Source organism: Trametes versicolor (genome assembly GCF_000271585.1).
Source record: "Trametes versicolor FP-101664 SS1 unplaced genomic scaffold TRAVEscaffold_17, whole genome shotgun sequence".
NCBI classification, from domain to species: domain Eukaryota; kingdom Fungi; phylum Basidiomycota; class Agaricomycetes; order Polyporales; family Polyporaceae; genus Trametes; species Trametes versicolor.
This window is the reverse complement of record NW_007360337.1, coordinates 32029-48294: the sequence shown is the minus strand read 5'-3', so window position 1 is coordinate 48294 and position 16266 is coordinate 32029. Positions and strand designations below refer to the sequence as shown.

Sequence of the window (16266 nt, the reverse complement as noted above, 5' to 3'; positions counted from 1 at the left end):
TAAGGCATTGTAGTAGAGAGGCCAACGCGATCATCGTACAAGAGGAGTGTACACTACCAGGAGGACCGCGGCAAGAACAACACTGGCAGACCGTTCTACGATCCTATTGGCTGGAAATGCGGGCGCCAATATGACGGCGCCTAAACGGGGGATCGGGAGGGGGAGGGGGAGGGGGTTTTCGGAATTCGCGGATGTTCTCCCAACCTTCGAAACCTTCAAAAAGTTATACAAGGGGGCAGATGGGTCAAAAAACGGAGCAGTGTGATTTGGGGGTGCGGGTATGAAGGTAGTACGAGTACCGGAGCAGTGTCCATACGGGGTGACAAAGGGTTATCAACATAGGTAGATCAATATCTGGCAGCAGTGTCCGACGCCTATATCTTCAAGTATACTCTCCAGCATTATCCGACCGCGCATCTTGCTTTCTACTTACACCTTGATCCTTCTGACCTCGTACCGGACCTTCTCCGCGTCGCGCACGAGCACGAGCACCTTGCCCGCGCCGTCCTCCCAGTGGTCGACACGCCGCAGCTTCGGGCACTTCCACGCGAGCACCGCCGCGACCTCGTCGTTCTTGCGCACACGGCTCCGGTCGGAGAGCGACAGCACCGCGCCGTCCGAGGTCGCGACCTCGTAGAAGAAGCGCACCCCGTGGAACGTCGTGAGCTCGCTGAAGTTGGCGAGCACGTTCGCCCATTCGGTCTACAATCCAAGGAGCAGTCAGCTCCCATGACCGGGCGTCGCGTATGCATACTGAGACTTACGAAGTGGGAGGACACGTTCGCAGGCTGGGCCACCTTGCTCGCGGGCCCAGCCGCCGCACCGTTGGCCGCTCCCTCTTTCTTGCCGAGGTCGAGCCAGGTCAGACGCGGCACGCACTCCGCGAGCCTCTTGACGTCCTCCATATCGTTCCACCCCGCGAGCTCCAAGCGGCGCACGCTCGCGCCATGCAGCTTCAGATTCTCCAAGAACAAACGGTCCCGCGGCGACCCGCTCAGCCGCACGCCCTTCAGCGTCTCCAGCGGGCGGGCGTCGGCGTCGGCGTCGGTGGGGCAGGCCAGGAGCGCGCTCGCGAGGTCCCTTCCGGCCTTCAGCTCGCGCAGGCGCGGCAGACAGCCTGTGGGGAATTTGAACGTCGCGAGCGCGCCCCCGCCGGCCTGCCCTCCCGCTCCGAACGCGACGTCGAGGTGGAGCACTTCCAGGTCGACGTGCGCGAGGAGGAATGCGGCGGCCGCGTCCAAGCCTGCGTCGGGGGTGCACCATAGACTCGTCAGTGTGAGCGAGCGCAGGCGCGTCCAGCGGCCGCAAAGCAGAAGGTCGTCTGCGACGGGGTTGAAGAAGCCGGGGGCGCGACGGGGTACGTAGCTGATCGCAAGCGTCTCGATATTCGGGCAGCCGTTGAGCATCGCGGAGATCTGCGCGAGGTCGGGCTCCTTGGACGCGCCGAAGGTGCTCTTCGCCCCGTGAAAGCCCGCCTTCTTGAGATCGCGCAGCTACACAGTAGATCTGGTGTTCAGCCCGCGCTCACGGCGCATCGCGTAGACGGACATACCACCAGCTGGCCCGGTTTCGCGGACGCGCCCTCCTCGGGCTCGGATTCGGATGCGTCTTCGTGCGCCGTGGGCTGGAACACGAGGTTGTCGTGCACCTCGACCTCCTCGATGCTCCCGCACTTAGCAAGGACGGGCCACACGCTCTCGAACGCGACGAGCGAGTGTCCGCACTCCCACTTCACCGATGTGAGCGCCGTCATGCGCTCCAGCGCCCTGATCAGCCACCGCTCCTGCTTCACATGCATCCCCAGCTCGTCCTCCGTCGACTCCAGATCCGTCTCAGTCAGCCTAATCCCCGCGGGCACGACCTCCCTCCCCGCCGGCGCGCGCTCGTTGAGCACCTCCAGCCTCCTCACGTTCCGCGCCAGCGCGCGATGCACAACAAGATGGTGCCACACGCGCACCGCGCTCGCCTTCGCGCGCACGACCCTATACTCCGCATGCCGCGGCACCACGACCTCCCACATGCGCCGGCACGTCCCCGCGAGCGCGCGCAGGTCGCGTGGGCCGTCGACCCAGAACGCGACCGCGTCGAGGATCTCGGTCGGCAGCCGCACGAGCGTGCGCCGCGCCTTGCACGTGCACCCACAGGTGCAGGGGGCCGTGTCTTGCACGAACGGCTCGACGATCCCGAGCAGGTGCACCGCGAGGCGGTGTTCCTCGGGCGCGAGCTTGTATTGGGCGCTGCCGGGGCGCGCGGGGAGGGCGGAGAGGAGCTGGCGGAGGGTCGTGAGCGCGGCGAAGGGGTCCGTGCGGTCGTGCGCCGCGACGTTGGTGTCGACCGGGTGCAGGGCGCGGACGCCTGCCTTCGCCTTCGGCTTACCGGGCTTCGCCTTTGAGTTCGCGTTCGGGGCGGCCTTCGCGAAGCCCGAGAGAGCCAACGAGGTGGTGCTCGCCGAGCTAGGACCAGGGGACGTGTGTTTAGCCTTCGAGCCCGGGTTCGACACGGATGTAGGAAGACGGCCGCGAGCAGCTGCTTTCCGCCCCGAGCCGGTACCGGCGGGAAGGGGGCGGATTGAACCAGTTGTGGAAGACATAGATGCGCCTTGTGGACGCGTCTAGTCAGACGAGCGCAAACTGACGGGGCAGATGCGCTCGAGAGACAGATACGATATGGCGAGAGCAAAGAGGCGCACTGGTAGCTGGGATTGCGGGGGACGTCCTGGGAGTGGGCTGAAGCCTCGGAGCCGAGCTCGATGAGGCGTGATCGCCGTCGATGTCGATGACTCCTCGGCTCCCAGGCTAGCTGTGCACGCTAATTACTCCGCTATCGACGCGTGGAAAAGTTCACAAATGGGTGGTCAGTGCGTCCGCGTCAGTACTAGTACTGGTATAAGTATGTATTTTAGCTTCGCGTTGCATGGTCAGAGCAACTTCTGGATACGACCGTCGACGAGGAGTACACATCCCACCAAGTACTTTGCGCGTGATTCCGCAACCGAGCCGTTATTGACGAGGTCTGTATTAGCAGGTTCTCAAGACTTGCAACCTGGCTAATTTATTTCGTCATAACATAGATAGTACGGTTGGGCTCAGCAATAAGAACAATAACGGTGAGTGCGGTAGCATGGGGTGCGAGGAAGAGCTGGTAAGACGCGTCACGTCGCGTCGCGGTACGCGATCACGTGATCGAGAAGCGCACCCGAGTTGCAGCGCTGACGCTGGCGCAAGGGTACCCTTGCCAGTACGAGCAGCCCGCAATCAACGCAGACGTTTTGAATATCCGAGAGATCCGTGCATGTCATTAGCGAAACATCCATGAGCAACGAAACACATCAAAGCATTACAGAGGAGGGAGGGCCACCGCAGACACCGCCGGGAATACCAAAATAAGTACGCGCATCCCAAGCGCAGAGTCGCTATCGTGCAAGGCAGAGCGGCGGTACCCACAAAACTGCAGGCCTAAGTCTGTCCGAGCCGCCCCAGGCCACACCGTACTCGTACTATACATCCATGTCGTGAGCGTAACAAAAAGCAGCACGTCCCAGCCGCCGATGGCCAGGGGTATACCATCGGCGCAACAAGCAAACAGCGAGAATCCCTAGAGCCGTCTACACTCTACGCGGAGGCGACGAGCGGGCGTGGGGTATCCTCCGCGCGGTCCGACACGCTGCCCTTCTCGATGCTCTCCGTGCGCGTCGCCGGCGCATCCGCGGCGCCCTCCTCCGCGGCCCCGTGCTTCAGGTCGTCCACGTACACCATCTTCTCGTCGCCGTAATTCGTCTCCTTCACGGTCCGGAGCACGAGGTACGCGAGCGGGATCGACGCGAGCATCAGGATCCACGACGCGAGGTGCTCGTTGAGGAACGGCGTCGAGACGGCGTCCATGCCGAACGAGCCCGCGGAACCGGCGGACTGGAGTGCCTTGTACAGGCCAGCGTACCGCGCGAGCTTGAAGGGGTCGTTCGTGAGCGCGGACATGATCCAGTACGCGAGCGCCTGGTAGCACGCATCGGAGAAGTAGTCTGTGCAGTTCGTTAGCACTTACACACACGGGAGGAGATACGGTGGGGTACGTACAGAAGAAGAAGAGCGCGCCCTTGCCCTTGTAGTTCGCGTCATGGTAGTTGATGCGGTTCGCGTCGCTCACGTCCGCGCGCGTAAACGTGACCTGCCACGAGAGACTGACCGCCCACACGATGACGACGAGCACGGTGACGACGGCCAAACCAAGGAGCCCGCGCGTGCGGCGCCGCAGGAACTTGAGGTCGAGGCAGAAGTACCCGATCATGAGCGCGCCGACGATCGCGCCCGCGCCCTCGAGCGTCGCGTTGAGTGCACGCGTCGGCCCGTCGAACATGTTCGTGTTGATCGAGCCCTGGTACGCGTAGAAGTAGTTCGACGCGAAGAACATCGGCACGAGTGCTGCGGCGGGGTGGGGTGAGTGGGGGGTGCGTAGGGCGGGGTTGGCGCAGACGTACCGAGCATGCGCCAGTCCTTAAAGAGGCGGATCATGCCGACGACCTCTTCGTGCGGCTTGGAGAACGCCTCGAGCTTGACGATGGTGCCGTCGGACCGGACGACCCTGTTGGGCGGCAGGATCAACCACGCCGAGGCGACACCAATGAAGATGATGACCAAGAACGCCTGCGGACGCCCCAGCATCAGCGCACGTCCTCACAAGAGGAACTGCACTTACGATGTACGTCGAGGTCGACACGGCGGAGAGGCCTCCGCTCTCGATGTTGATCGCGAGGGCGATGATCGAGCCGATGAAGGCCCCGAGCTGGAAGATGGCCCAGAAGATCGCAAACGCCTTCCCCTTGTCCTTCTCGAGCGGGTACGACATCATAATCGCGCCCTGCGCCGACCACAGCAGCGCCGCAGAAACACCCAGGATCGCCCCCGCGAGGATGACGAACCAGCCGGTCCCCTGCGTCTGGTAGCTGGGAAGGCCAATCAGTACGGGTGCACGCGGAGTATGCGGGGAAGCGGGCCCATGTGGGCGCCAGTCTGTCTGGACTCTGTGTGCACGTCAAAGCCGGTCACAGGCGCGCTTCGTGCGCTGCATTCCCGGACTCCGAGCCCGCTCTCCACAGCACTGCCCACGGCAGGGATACGGAGAGCGGGGCAGATCCAGCATGTCCGAGGCGGTTCCGCAGACCGTCATCTGGCGCAGATGTTCCACGGAACGCATTCAGCCCGTCCCATGGAACAGGCGCGGATCGCTGGTTCGCTTTAACCTGAATGCGTGGTCTTCGAGGGACATGCGCGCGTCACGTAGCGCTTTTTTCTAGCCCACTCCGGGTCGATACGGCCAGCCCGCCCCTGCAGCCGCGGTCGCACACGCTGCAATGGAGACGGCCCATCTCAACCGGATAAGTATGGCGCAAAGAGGCGCGACGGCATGGTGTCGACGGAACGACTCGGCCGCGAGCTGGCATACGCGACGCGAGGACAAGGAAGCCAAAAAGGCCACTGAGAGATGTCGCGCTCAGATAGCGACTGCTGTGGCCCCATCACTCATGCCAGACACCCGTGCGGGTTACGATGTTCCGATGAATATGTTCCGGAGAACAGGGCGTTCAAGAGACGGGATGCTAGCACGTCCGAGGCGGTTCCGGGGAACGCAGGTCCGGACGGTATTTTCGGAAGGCGAGCAACACTCACCACCATAGGGAACCGACGTAGAGCGCGTAACCGAGAGTACCGAGGAAGAGCGTGAGCCGGGGACCAAGCACTGTGGATATAAATGAGGACGAGGTCATGAGAAATGGAGAGGTGTGATGAATTCTACGCACAGTTGCTGATACCACCACTGACGAGACCGGTGATGGCGAAGGTGCCGTAGAGGACACCTTGGGAGGTGTCGGAGAGCGTGATGTCGCTAAGACCTCCAGCACCCAAGTTGGAGACCGCGCTGAACATGCCGACTGTGGCAAAGCTGTGGATTTGGAGACGCGTTAAACACGAGACGACACGCGCATAGGCGACGAACTCACCAGGTGATGCCGACAAGCACCACTTGCGCCATAGGCGTCCTGTACAAGGCGTTCATTGCAATGCAGCAGAACGAGAGTAAGAGGGACGTACGTGTACCATGTGGGTAGCTTGAACTCGACCATTGCTTGCCAGAGGAGGGAGGCAGAGGAGCTGATGGGGGCGAGCGCACGGAGGGCGGAGGACAGATCGGAGGGACTTATAGCATAACGGAGGGCGGGCGTGGAGAATCTATCGAAGAGACGATAAGACGCCGGATATGGGCGGGGGCAGGCATGTCCACATGGTCCGCCCAGATGCCATTGATGCACCTCTGACACTCCTCCTTCTCCCACCCCGAACAGGCCTCAGCCCAACTCTATTCCTGCTCACATGAGCACCACCCCACGCTGGCCCTCCGCCCCCGACCCTCCGCACTGCTTTCATTCTCGCTCGCCCTAGCCCGCCCATTCCGTGCCTGCCACCGCCTGCAATTCAGCACCAACAAGATACTGCGACACGGACGGAGACCTGCGCAGCCCGGGGGAATGTATACGGCGCGCCAGCCACTAGTTGATAACCTCGATAACGATACGCGGCCGGCGGTATTGGGATAGCCCTCATGTCCACCCAGAGAAGCAGCACTTGACGGGAGCCTCACCAGCGTGCCAGTGTCCAGACCGAGGCACACACGTACGACTTTGAGTCTGCACGCGACGACCTCCGCGTCCTGCTCGCCTCCGCCGTCACGCGCAGGCGCCAGCATGCCACCGCGGGGAGGCGTGACCCCAGTGCGAAATGCAAAATCAGCCCGAGGCGCGTGCGCAGGCTGTTCGCAGTCTCCGACGTCGGAAGCGGCCGCATGCCCCGATGCGCGACAATGCGGTTGTGTCGAGCATCCCAGAGCCGCCATCGCAGCTGCACAGTGCACACGACAGACCATCATGCATCCATGAACTTGCAGCCACAGTGCACTTGCCGAGTCGCGACTACGATCGAGAGTGACCGGTTCGACCGTCCCGCCGTCCGATCGAGCCTGCATCTCAGGCTCGCGGGGCCTATCGGGGGCCACGACGCCCGCCTCGAACACCAGCGTGGAACGTCCTCGGCAAGTGGCACTGCCGCGAAGTGCCGCGAAGTCAACAGACCAAGAGGTACCAGATCTCCCTGCCGATGCATCAAGGCACATCACCCGGACCCTCTCATAGTCCTTTGGCGATGGTCAGGTCTTGGTGCTGACCTGCAGGCATCACAGGACGACAAGCTAGCCTCAGCAAGCGATATGCAAGACTCACTAGAGCCTCGGATCGCAACACAACTCGTCCAAACTTCTCGTCTTTCGGTCACGGCAAACAACAAAATTGACTTCATGGTTCAGCCAATGTTCTTCCCGACAAGAATGAGTGGTGATTCCGTCTCCGGCGATCAATTACAATAATTGGCTATTGAGTAACTTCTTCAGTGAAAATCATGTCTTCGCTATCAACACTCTCACCGCACCAACCTAGTTGAAGAGCCCCTTCAGCCGCCCTTTGACCCACACGTCCTTCAGCGGGATCGCCCACACGCCCGCCCCGGCCCCGTTCTTTCTCCACTCCGCAACCAAACGCCCCGCCTCCACAGGCGGCACGTCCTTGTCCCGCGTGCCCACCGTGACATGCAGCCGCTCCCGCAGTTCCCCGGGCAGCGTCGCCACGAGCGCAACCGCGCTCTCGTCCACATCCCCAGGGTCTTCCGTGGCTACCGCAAGATCGCTCACCGTCGCCGCCATGATCCGCCCGTTCCACACGAGTTCCTCCAGGCGGAAGCTCAGCACTGGGGGGCGCTCGCGCTTGTGCAGCGTTATGCACTCGTCCCACAGCGCTTGCTCGTCTGGGAGCGAGTTCGAGTGCACGATCGTGACGTGCGGCCGCGGCGCCACGCGCCCGTTTGCCGTGAGTTCCGTCCAGAAATTGCGCGCCTCTTCGGGCACGTCTGGTGCGGCGGCGAGCGCGGGCCCGACGACGCTCGCGAGGTCGACTTCGGCGAGGACGCCGAAGTACCGGGGCGGTTTCGCGGGCGTGTCGTCCTGCTTCTTCTTCGCGGCTGCCTTGCCTTTGTTGCTCTTCCGCTTGGGCTCGTACGCGCGTGCGGCGGCGAGCGCCGCGCCGATCTTCTCCTGGTCGGGCCGTTCGACGCCGAGGTACTCGACGCATGCGTCGACCGCACTTGCGAGCATGTGCTCGAGGTCTTCGTCAACGTTCATGGTGACGAGGACGTCGGCCTCAGCGTCGGCGGGCTCCTCGGCTTGCTTGAGGAACATCCAGAGTACATCTTCGTGCCCCCTCGGCGCGGTGTCCGCGATGAGCGCTTGATGTTTATCACCCCGCTGCAAAATCCGGTCGCTGCAGATACGATGGATCGTGGACTGCGGCAGTCCACCCAGCCAGTTGAATGCGAGCAGATGCGCAGGCGGGTCGACTTGTCGCGCGCCTTCGCGTAGCTGCTCACGGTGCATCTTCAGGTGGTTGTTCCTACAACGCGGTTAGCGTAGATCGAGGTAGAGCAAAGCGGAAACTCACTTGTCAGCGATGACTACTCTGTGCTTTGCCAGAGCTTTCACGACATTCTTGATGAACTGGGGTGCAGGCTTCTTGGCCTGTACGTCGTCGCTTTGAACGTGGCCGAAGCCGAAGAGATGCGATAGTGCGACCCCCACTGTCGTTTTGCCTGGTTCCAAGGCATATTGAGCTCTCAGCCGACATACGGAGTGATATGGGTGTACTTACCTACGCCAGGAACAGCGATAGGCACGATGATGACCTTGTCCTCTTTCAAGTCCACATCTGGTTTCGTACCAGTCTCGTCGGGGACACCCGCCACCGCGCTCTGCGCCGCCTTGCCCTGATCGCTCTCGAGCCACTGTAGGAAGCGCGTGCGCGTCGCGATGATCCCCTTCCCCTTCGTAAATTCCTCAAACTGACTCGGGTCGCGCTTGATCTCGGCGCACACCCACTTCACATACAACTTCGTCTCCGCGCGGCGCATCTTGCTCTTCGGAACCAGCGCCGGGCTCGGGCCCTTCGTCAGTAGCGTCTTCGTGACCTCGCGCCAGTCGCGGTACATCATGTACGGCTCGTCGAACTTGATCTTGAAGAAGAAGGACGCGCCCACCGGGTACGGCGACGCGCTCGCGGGCTTGCCGCCCTTCGTCGGGGGCGCGGTGACGTGCGTGCGCACGACGAAGCCCTCGAGCGCCTCCCCGTTCCACTTGCCCGTGCGCCCGACCTCGTCGGTGAACGCGCGCACCTCGGCGATGCTGGAAAGCACGGTGGAGGGCGTCTTGATAAAGCCCCAGGTGTCGGCGAAGGCGTCGACAACGTCTTGCTCTTGGGTGCGGAAGTGTTTCGTGCACGAGTTCAGGCCGTGTAGATGGAGTCCGGTCTTTTCGGGGCCGTATGGCAAGACATGTTCCTCGAACGAGTCGTCACAGAGCTGCACTGCTGTCAGTACGTATATTGTCTTGAAGGACATTAGGGACTTGCCTCTGCCACGGCGGTCCAGTTCTTGTCCCAGAGCGTGCGCGCGAGCTGCTCCTCGGTCTTACCGCAGTCCGCCAGGTGCTTGCGCAACCAGCGTTCTCCGACCTGGGCATGGCTCTCACCAGTCGCGGAAGGAGACGGCCCAAGCGAGTGTTTTGAGGTGACGAGCAGCTGCGTTGGTGTAAGGGCCGCAATGAAGATGATGCAACCGTTGGATTTTAGTGTGAGGGTATATGGCGCTGCCGTATGCGTTTCCAGCGACGCCCACTACATAGAACAGGTCAGCAAAGGTACATACACACTTCACTCCTATTACCCCAGACAATATTTGCAGTGGTAAGTCACGAAGCACTCACATGGGTCCATGGCACTTCGCCGATGTTGAAAAATTTGTCGTATCCTCTCGCCACAATGCGATGTTTCGACTTTCCGGATCCGCCTGCGATGTCCTGCGTGAACAGACCACGAGCTAGTGTGGGGAAAGGCGATGGAATGTCATAGTACTTGAACTCGTTCATCTTCCAGCTCCGGACCAGGATGCTAGGATCCGCGGGAGCCTTGTGCTCGGACGACCTGACAAGTTTCGGAGAGGCTTTGGATATGCGCTGCAGGTCATCGATCAAGGCGGAATCCTCATCCTCAATGCTGAGGGACGAGAAGAGATTGTGAAGCTCGTCGGGAGCTGCAGATGCCTCGCCACCAGCGACAACAGGGGCAGGGCTGGGGGACTTGGATGGGGATGCCATTTTCTGTTTCTTCTGCGTTCGTTTAGCGTACAATGAAACCTCGGAGGTAGAGAACGCGCGGATTCCCCAGAGCAGATGTGCAGTCCTTGGAGCTATGCAAGGAGGCAGGAGATGCTGAGTGGCGAGGAGAGGCGTGCGGGAGAGGATTGCGCGCTGAATGGTGGAAAGTGCCGGAAGGCGAAGACAAGTCGGCTCGACTCGCCTTGCGATACTTATACCTGGGAGACAAACGGGTATGACGGTGCTAGACAAGGGATGACTCGCGCGCGGTTGCCGACGGTGAGCTCAATTGCATACATGCAGTGATGGTGTGGTCCAAGTCGCGTTCTACTCCGCCCCGGCGCGCCTCTTCACCTTGCCTCCCGCCTCCATCATCTATACCGCTATACCCGTTCTTCGGCCCTCTGTCTCTGTCTGTTCGGGTCTCGTACTGGCTAGGACAGCTTGGAACAACTGGAGGCTCTCTCGCGTCAGAACACCGCTCTCTTGCCTCTTGAGCACTTCCGGGACCGATATCTGCAAGAGTGGACTTGCAGCGCCCTTGGGTACTGGACTACGACCGGAAACATCGTACTCGCACAGCCGACGCACCACCATTTGTCTGGCCTATACTTCCCACATACCTTGATTCACGATGGATGACGAGACCGCAGAGATTGAGCTGGTAAGCCGTCTTGTAGTTACATAGCGACGGGCAATATACGAGGTATCTTCTTCCAGCTCGAGCAGAACCTCAACAAGACGCGCCAAATATCTCAACGCATGACTTGTGAGTGTGCACGTAGGGTGTGATTGGGTTCAGGTCCCATTATTCTTCAGCAATCCTTTCTAGTTTCGATACCCGTCTCGTGAAGCTCGAGAAGTCCATTCTGCCACTGTACAACTCTACGCAAGTGCTCACGAGGCGAGCAAACAGTGCGTGGGGCTGTCTTCGAGAGCCCTTACTTCGACTGAAATGCATGTTGCACCTTAGACGTTGAGAGTGCGTTGCAGAAGATTGACGAGATCGCGAGCTACCATGAAGGTGTCGCTGCGGAGGAGGCTCTGATCCTGAGAGGGTTGGTGACGGTCATCCAATCATCGTATCTCTGCTAACAAAGCGGCTCCAGACCTCAGCCGAACCAGCTCAGTGCATACACAGAGGTGCTTGAGCGCATGAACGTCAGTGTTGCATTCAACAGCACAGATTCACGAGATAAGGTATAGCCACCGCTCTGCTGCAGTGGACATACCGTTGATCTTTCCTCTAGGCACGCCTTGTAGAAAGCGGCGCGAAGAAGCTTATCCAACTCTATACAAAACTGGTCGCGGAAGGCTCCTCAGGTGTACCTCCTGGAGGCGCCGAGTTCACCTCTGTGCCATTTCCCGCCTCGCTCATGGCCACGCTCCAGCCCCTTGTCACATTCCTGCGCACACTCCCCCTACCCGCTACACACCCATCTCACCCTGCAGCATCCGGCATACAGTCTGCCTTGAAGGATGCGCAGAAGGGGTACGGTGACATGCGCGGAGCCTGGGTGCGCAAGTGTCTCGAGACGTTCGGAAAGCGCGTCGTAGACCGCGCTGAGACGATTGACGGTGTTGCGGCCGGAACAGAGGTTGGAAAGTGGACGGAAAACATGCTCTCCGTCGCGGATGTTCGTATATCCTTTCGTCTCAAGTCCGCACCTCGCTCACCGTCTCGTTATGCAGGAAGAGTACAATCTTCTGCTTGATCTCGCACCTCTCACCACCCCAGCCGCTATCAGCACGACCTACGCAACACTCATCTCTCCGCTCACAAATCTCTTCACGTCCACGCTCGGATCCCTTGGGTCCCTCATCAAGCGCAACCTGAACAAGAACACATTCCTCGCGCTCTCCGCATACTCGTCATTGACCCCGCTGCAGCCGAGATGGAATGACATCATGTCCCGCCGTGCAGACAGGAGAGAGAACGAGCTGAAAGAGGGCCTTCACTCCATTCGCGCGTCATGTCTGCGCAGTTTCCCAGAGTTCCTCGCAGATATCCGGTTGGCAGGCCTCGGGAAAGGCGGCGAGGTCGGGACTGGGCTCGCCGATTTCACGATCTCGGTAGGTCCGGTCGCCCATCATGCAATGCCCGTATACTAAATAATCTGCGTTCAGACCGTCCAGTACCTCGAACGGATACCGGCCGTTCAGGATGCCGCAGCATCGGCGCTTCTGACACTGGGCGACGGCAACTGGAAAATGGGCGAGGGCACGCAGATCGGCAAGACCAAGGCTGCCGAAGTGGACGAGCAAACAGTGCTTCAACACTTTACTCGTACGCGCAGGTTCCTTTCGCGGTATCATACTCTCATACCTTGACTATAGACGACGTCGTGAGCGCGACCGTACAAAGCCTGCTCACCCTCTCGCGCACGAACAAGCGCCCCGCGTTCGGTGCGATCTTCCTCCTGAACAACGTCTCCTACCTCCGCACGCAGGTGCTCGTGCGCCCGCGCACGGACGTGCCCGCGATTCTCTCGCGACCCTCGCAGGAGTTGCTCAACTCCAACTTCCGGACCGCCAAGGCCGGCTACTTCGACGCGAACTTCTCGCCGCTGCTGCAGACGCTCGTCGACGAGAAGGACAAGGGCAAGAGCGCGGTGAAGGAGAAGTTCACGCGCTTCTTCGACTTGCTCGACGAGGTCACCGAGCGCCACGCCGTCGCGCGCGTGCTCACGGACGATCCGGATGGGCGCGCGACCGTCGCGGACGAGGCAGTAAAGCTCGTCGTGCCCTCGCTTCAGCGGTTCATCCAGCGGAACCTGGGGAAGGAGTTCAGCAAGAGTGAGTCTGCTTTCTGTACTTACTGTCAGCTTGTTGTTAATCGTTGTCATCTCGCAGACCCACAGAAGTGTAAGTCATGTCGTGTACTAGAGAGTCTCGAGCGTATATAACTGACGGCGGCCTATAGACATCAAGATGCCGCCCGAAGAAGTCGAAGCTCTGATCAAGGGTTTCTACTCGTACGTATATTCATTCCGAAATCTGAATGTATCGCTGACTTGTCTTCGTGTAGTGGCGGAAGTGGTGGCTCTGCACCCACAGTACCCGCACCCGAGAAGATGACAAATACTCTGCTGCAGCAGGCAGGCTGGGGTTGGTAGCTGCAATGCCTGCACCATCTGTCTCGAAACCTGTCCATACACCTGGTAGTGAATACATGTATGTTGTACATCATGAGGTTTTATATGCATAATCATTAGGATTCCAGTAATCTGCACCATACCATAACATCAACTCCTGCCCTGGCTGTATGGCCTCAGCTATCCAGTAATGTCAATGCATATCTGGTGGAAGTAAATGATCAGAACGTACTTGAGTAGAACATGATTTTCATATCCCCACCCACTTGTCGGGCTACACAAATGTTAGTCCAGGAGAGTTGCAATAGCTCAGTCACTTACTGTCAGCCTCTACATTTGCCATGGGTTGTTCATCTGGGCAGTTGATGCACCTGACAGCATTGCCCACAGTAGCTGCATCCAAAAGGTAGGTCCCAGGCAGCAAATTGAAGAAATAGTTGAGGTGTCTGTGGTCATTCAGCATGCTTTGTGCCTTGTCCAGCCTGTTGACTTTGTTCAGTAACATGGCATTGTGGAAGAAAAATTATGAATAGTCTGCAGTCTGCACTTACTCTATACCCCCCTCATTGTCCTCTGGGTTTGGAATGATTTCAGCAATGTACTCTATAACTAATTGTTCAGGAAATCAAGCAACCTGTATATCCAACAGATACTCACCTCCCAGAAATGCACCCTGAGGTATTTGACTCTCTGCAAAAGTCCCTAGCCCAAAGGATCCGACCCTGATAGAAAGGTGCTGTATACATGCTGCATCAGCCTGCTCTGTGCTATCACATTCTGAGCATATCAGGCTTACTGGGACTTTGTTGAGTTGAGAGCGCAGGTTTGTACATTCGTGCTTTTTCTGTCGTGCCCGGTTTCCTGTACAGTGGATACTATTATATGTAAGTATGCCAGATATTCATTAGATTTGTACCTTTGGTTCTTTTAAGCAGGCATTAGTGTCAGTACATTACAGTTCATGTGACCATATACATACCTTTGTGGTTTGCAGTACTCTGGATCACAATCCATATTGTGTAATATCCCCTCATGCTGAATGCAAGAACAGTGTTTGTGGCTTTTACACTTGCAATCCAACTTGCAGCCCCTATGGTGCAGTGAGCCTACAGACAGGTCAGCTGGTATGATATTTGAGGGCCTGTGTGCTCACAAGTCTTTGGACATCTACATCTTCTCTGGCACTTCCTCTTATTCATTGCACAAGCACATCTGTAATTTCCTTTGCAAGGCCCAGAGTGCACACAGAAGTCCAAGCTACTTTATTGTCAGTTGCAATACTCAGCATTTGTTTGAGTCCTTTGTTGCACATACCTCATGTTAATGTGGGCATCATCCTCAACATCAGGAGTGTCAGTTTGCCGATCAGGAAACATTTGACAGCGGTGATGAAAGACCTGTGTGATGTGTAAACAACATACACAGTACCTGAGTTTTGAGAGCTAACACTATAGCATGATGCCCTTGCCAATTTAGCCAGCCGACATTGGCTATGGTCAGGAAATAGCTTCAGTAGGTCACATATATCCTGGTCTAAAGCCGGCTCAGCCTGGATTGCATCGGGAGAGTTAGCCCTGGCTACAAACATTGATGATGAGATCTTTACTAGGAGTGGTGCATAGCTGTATTGTAGGAAACACTCGTCTCCGCACTTCTTCCCACCTTTGGCATGCATTTCTGCATTGCTTTTCGTGGGGCGATCGAGGATTACCGGTGGAGAGACAACATCTGGACTCGAGGTGACGGTTATACCAAAGAGCAATAAAGTAGGGGGGCCACGTACCGTGGGTCATGCATTTCGCCTTGTTGCAGATCAAGCTGCCGCAGAAGACGGAGACGAAGCTGTTGACTTCGCGCAATAGATGTGTTGCGGTCGCCAACGTTGCGGCAGATTGATGTAGTTCTACGAGCGACTCGCTACTCCAGTGGGGAAGGTCACTGTTTGCGGTCAGTATCGGCGGTTCCAGGACTGGACGTTGCGTACCGCTTTCTGAGGAATGACTTGAAGCCGCTACCGGGAGATGGGAGAGATCGTGGCTTGTACCGCTCAATTTTCTCGTGATCGAGCCCGACATCCTCAAGGCGACGATGCGCATCAGCAGCTATGAGCTTGACTGAAACGAATGAAAACTGTGAAGAGTCGTGAACGCATCTAGTACATAGATGTTCACTTACAATCGACGTCAAACCATTCTGTCTGCCAAGCGAGTTGCAGGTGCTTTGAGGCGTACAGCTCTGCTCTGAAGCCCGGCTCATCAGCGCAGGGAATGAATTTCAGTATCCGTGGATCGCCGTTGTAGAGGATGCCTTCGACGGAAGGCGTGCAACTCTCGTACTTGCGATAGGCGTATTCGTCCATGTCATGCAGTGTGAGGGCGGTGTCCGTTGACAATTGGGAGCGCTGTTGCAGGTCAGACAGCCATATATCAAACGAGGCCTCGGAGGGGGTGGGCTCGGGGCTCATTTCGATATATTCTGCACCCTCGAAGAGATCATCTAAGGAGAGCGGCGGATGCGGTGAGGCGACCTCGAGGGACCTGATGAGTTGCTCGCATTGCTCGGGTTCGCGGGAGTAGAAGTCGGTCCATGCAGCTCTATACTCGCCCTCAATAGTGCCAGCTACTTCGCGCTCCTCCTGCAGGCGCTGTTGTATCCGCTGCGCGTAGCGTTGTTGCTGTATGCGAAGCGCGTCCTCGGGGTCGTCCTCCTCAGGCGGGCGTAAACCAGGTAAATCTGACATGATAGGTTGACCCTTGAGAACAGCGGAGTAGCAGGAGATAGTTGGAAATTCAGAGCGAGTATATTTGAACAAGGCTGAGCGACGTGCGCGACGAAGGAGGCTGATCAAGGTGAGTGAGGCTCAGGGCGGCGGACCGTACGATCACGATCGACGCGAATCGCCTCCAATCTTGGGCGTTAAACTGCAGCACAC

General features: G+C 58.5%; 5 protein-coding genes across 5 annotated transcripts; 1 reads left to right on the top strand and 4 right to left on the bottom strand.

The window, feature by feature from the left end:
* Nucleotides 1-165: 165 nt before the first annotated feature.
* On the bottom strand, nt 166-2651 carry TRAVEDRAFT_176136 (uncharacterized protein). The gene is made up of 3 exons (XM_008047272.1): nt 1553-2651; nt 765-1493; nt 166-702 (listed from the first exon to the last, which is right to left on the bottom strand). The coding sequence occupies exons 1-3, from the start codon at nt 2588-2590 to the stop codon at nt 430-432; spliced, it is 2040 nt and encodes a 679-aa protein (XP_008045463.1). The 5' UTR covers nt 2591-2651; the 3' UTR covers nt 166-429.
* A 624-nt stretch (nt 2652-3275) lies between these two features.
* TRAVEDRAFT_61547 (MFS general substrate transporter) lies at nt 3276-6156 on the bottom strand. The gene is made up of 8 exons (XM_008047271.1): nt 6087-6156; nt 5996-6034; nt 5795-5937; nt 5664-5733; nt 4693-4939; nt 4475-4640; nt 4074-4418; nt 3276-4018 (listed from the first exon to the last, which is right to left on the bottom strand). The coding sequence occupies exons 1-8, from the start codon at nt 6116-6118 to the stop codon at nt 3612-3614; spliced, it is 1449 nt and encodes a 482-aa protein (XP_008045462.1). The 5' UTR covers nt 6119-6156; the 3' UTR covers nt 3276-3611.
* A 1210-nt stretch (nt 6157-7366) lies between these two features.
* Nucleotides 7367-10543, bottom strand: TRAVEDRAFT_157117 (tRNA ligase). The gene is made up of 5 exons (XM_008047270.1): nt 9850-10543; nt 9497-9760; nt 8741-9446; nt 8534-8681; nt 7367-8485 (listed from the first exon to the last, which is right to left on the bottom strand). Exons 1-5 carry the CDS (start codon nt 10237-10239, stop codon nt 7477-7479), a joined length of 2517 nt encoding a protein of 838 aa, XP_008045461.1. The 5' UTR covers nt 10240-10543; the 3' UTR covers nt 7367-7476.
* A 69-nt stretch (nt 10544-10612) lies between these two features.
* On the top strand, nt 10613-13462 carry TRAVEDRAFT_157114 (uncharacterized protein). Its single transcript, XM_008047269.1, has 12 exons — nt 10613-10903; nt 10960-11008; nt 11059-11154; nt 11213-11297; nt 11349-11439; nt 11490-11876; nt 11932-12312; nt 12367-12526; nt 12577-13035; nt 13093-13104; nt 13163-13214; nt 13268-13462. Exons 1-12 carry the CDS (start codon nt 10874-10876, stop codon nt 13353-13355), a joined length of 1890 nt encoding a protein of 629 aa, XP_008045460.1. The 5' UTR covers nt 10613-10873; the 3' UTR covers nt 13356-13462.
* A 93-nt stretch (nt 13463-13555) lies between these two features.
* On the bottom strand, nt 13556-16074 carry TRAVEDRAFT_54335 (uncharacterized protein; the record flags this gene model as incomplete). Its single annotated transcript, XM_008047268.1, has 6 exons — nt 13556-13608; nt 13656-13816; nt 13886-13937; nt 15118-15272; nt 15319-15448; nt 15510-16074. 6 exons carry the CDS (start codon nt 16072-16074, stop codon nt 13556-13558), a joined length of 1116 nt encoding a protein of 371 aa, XP_008045459.1.
* Nucleotides 16075-16266: the final 192 nt, after the last annotated feature.

Bases quoted from the DNA above. Each gene is read 5' to 3' on its own strand.
- TRAVEDRAFT_176136 (XM_008047272.1), bottom strand. From the start codon at position 2,590: ATGTCTTCCACAACTGGTTCAATCCGCCCCCTTCCCGCCGGTACCGGC. The intron at 1,494-1,552 runs GTATGTCCGTCT...TCTACTGTGTAG, and splicing joins CGAAACCGGGCCAGCTGGTG to CTGCGCGATCTCAAGAAGGC. The intron at 703-764 runs GTAAGTCTCAGT...CTTGGATTGTAG, and splicing joins CGAACGTGTCCTCCCACTTC to ACCGAATGGGCGAACGTGCT.
- TRAVEDRAFT_157114 (XM_008047269.1), top strand. From the start codon at position 10,874: ATGGATGACGAGACCGCAGAGATTGAGCTG. The intron at 11,440-11,489 runs GTATAGCCACCG...TCTTTCCTCTAG, and splicing joins GCACAGATTCACGAGATAAG to GCACGCCTTGTAGAAAGCGG. The intron at 13,215-13,267 runs GTACGTATATTC...GTCTTCGTGTAG, and splicing joins CTGATCAAGGGTTTCTACTC to TGGCGGAAGTGGTGGCTCTG.
- TRAVEDRAFT_157117 (XM_008047270.1), bottom strand. From the start codon at position 10,239: ATGGCATCCCCATCCAAGTCCCCCAGCCCTGCCCCTGTTGTCGCTGGT. The intron at 9,761-9,849 runs GTGAGTGCTTCG...TGTTCTATGTAG, and splicing joins GCGAAGTGCCATGGACCCAT to TGGGCGTCGCTGGAAACGCA. The intron at 8,682-8,740 runs GTAAGTACACCC...CCTTGGAACCAG, and splicing joins TATCGCTGTTCCTGGCGTAG to GCAAAACGACAGTGGGGGTC.
- TRAVEDRAFT_61547 (XM_008047271.1), bottom strand. From the start codon at position 6,118: ATGGTCGAGTTCAAGCTACCCACATGGTACAC. The intron at 4,419-4,474 runs GTACGTCTGCGC...ACCCCGCCGCAG, and splicing joins TAAGGACTGGCGCATGCTCG to CACTCGTGCCGATGTTCTTC. The intron at 4,019-4,073 runs GTACGTACCCCA...CGAACTGCACAG, and splicing joins GGGCGCGCTCTTCTTCTTCT to ACTACTTCTCCGATGCGTGC.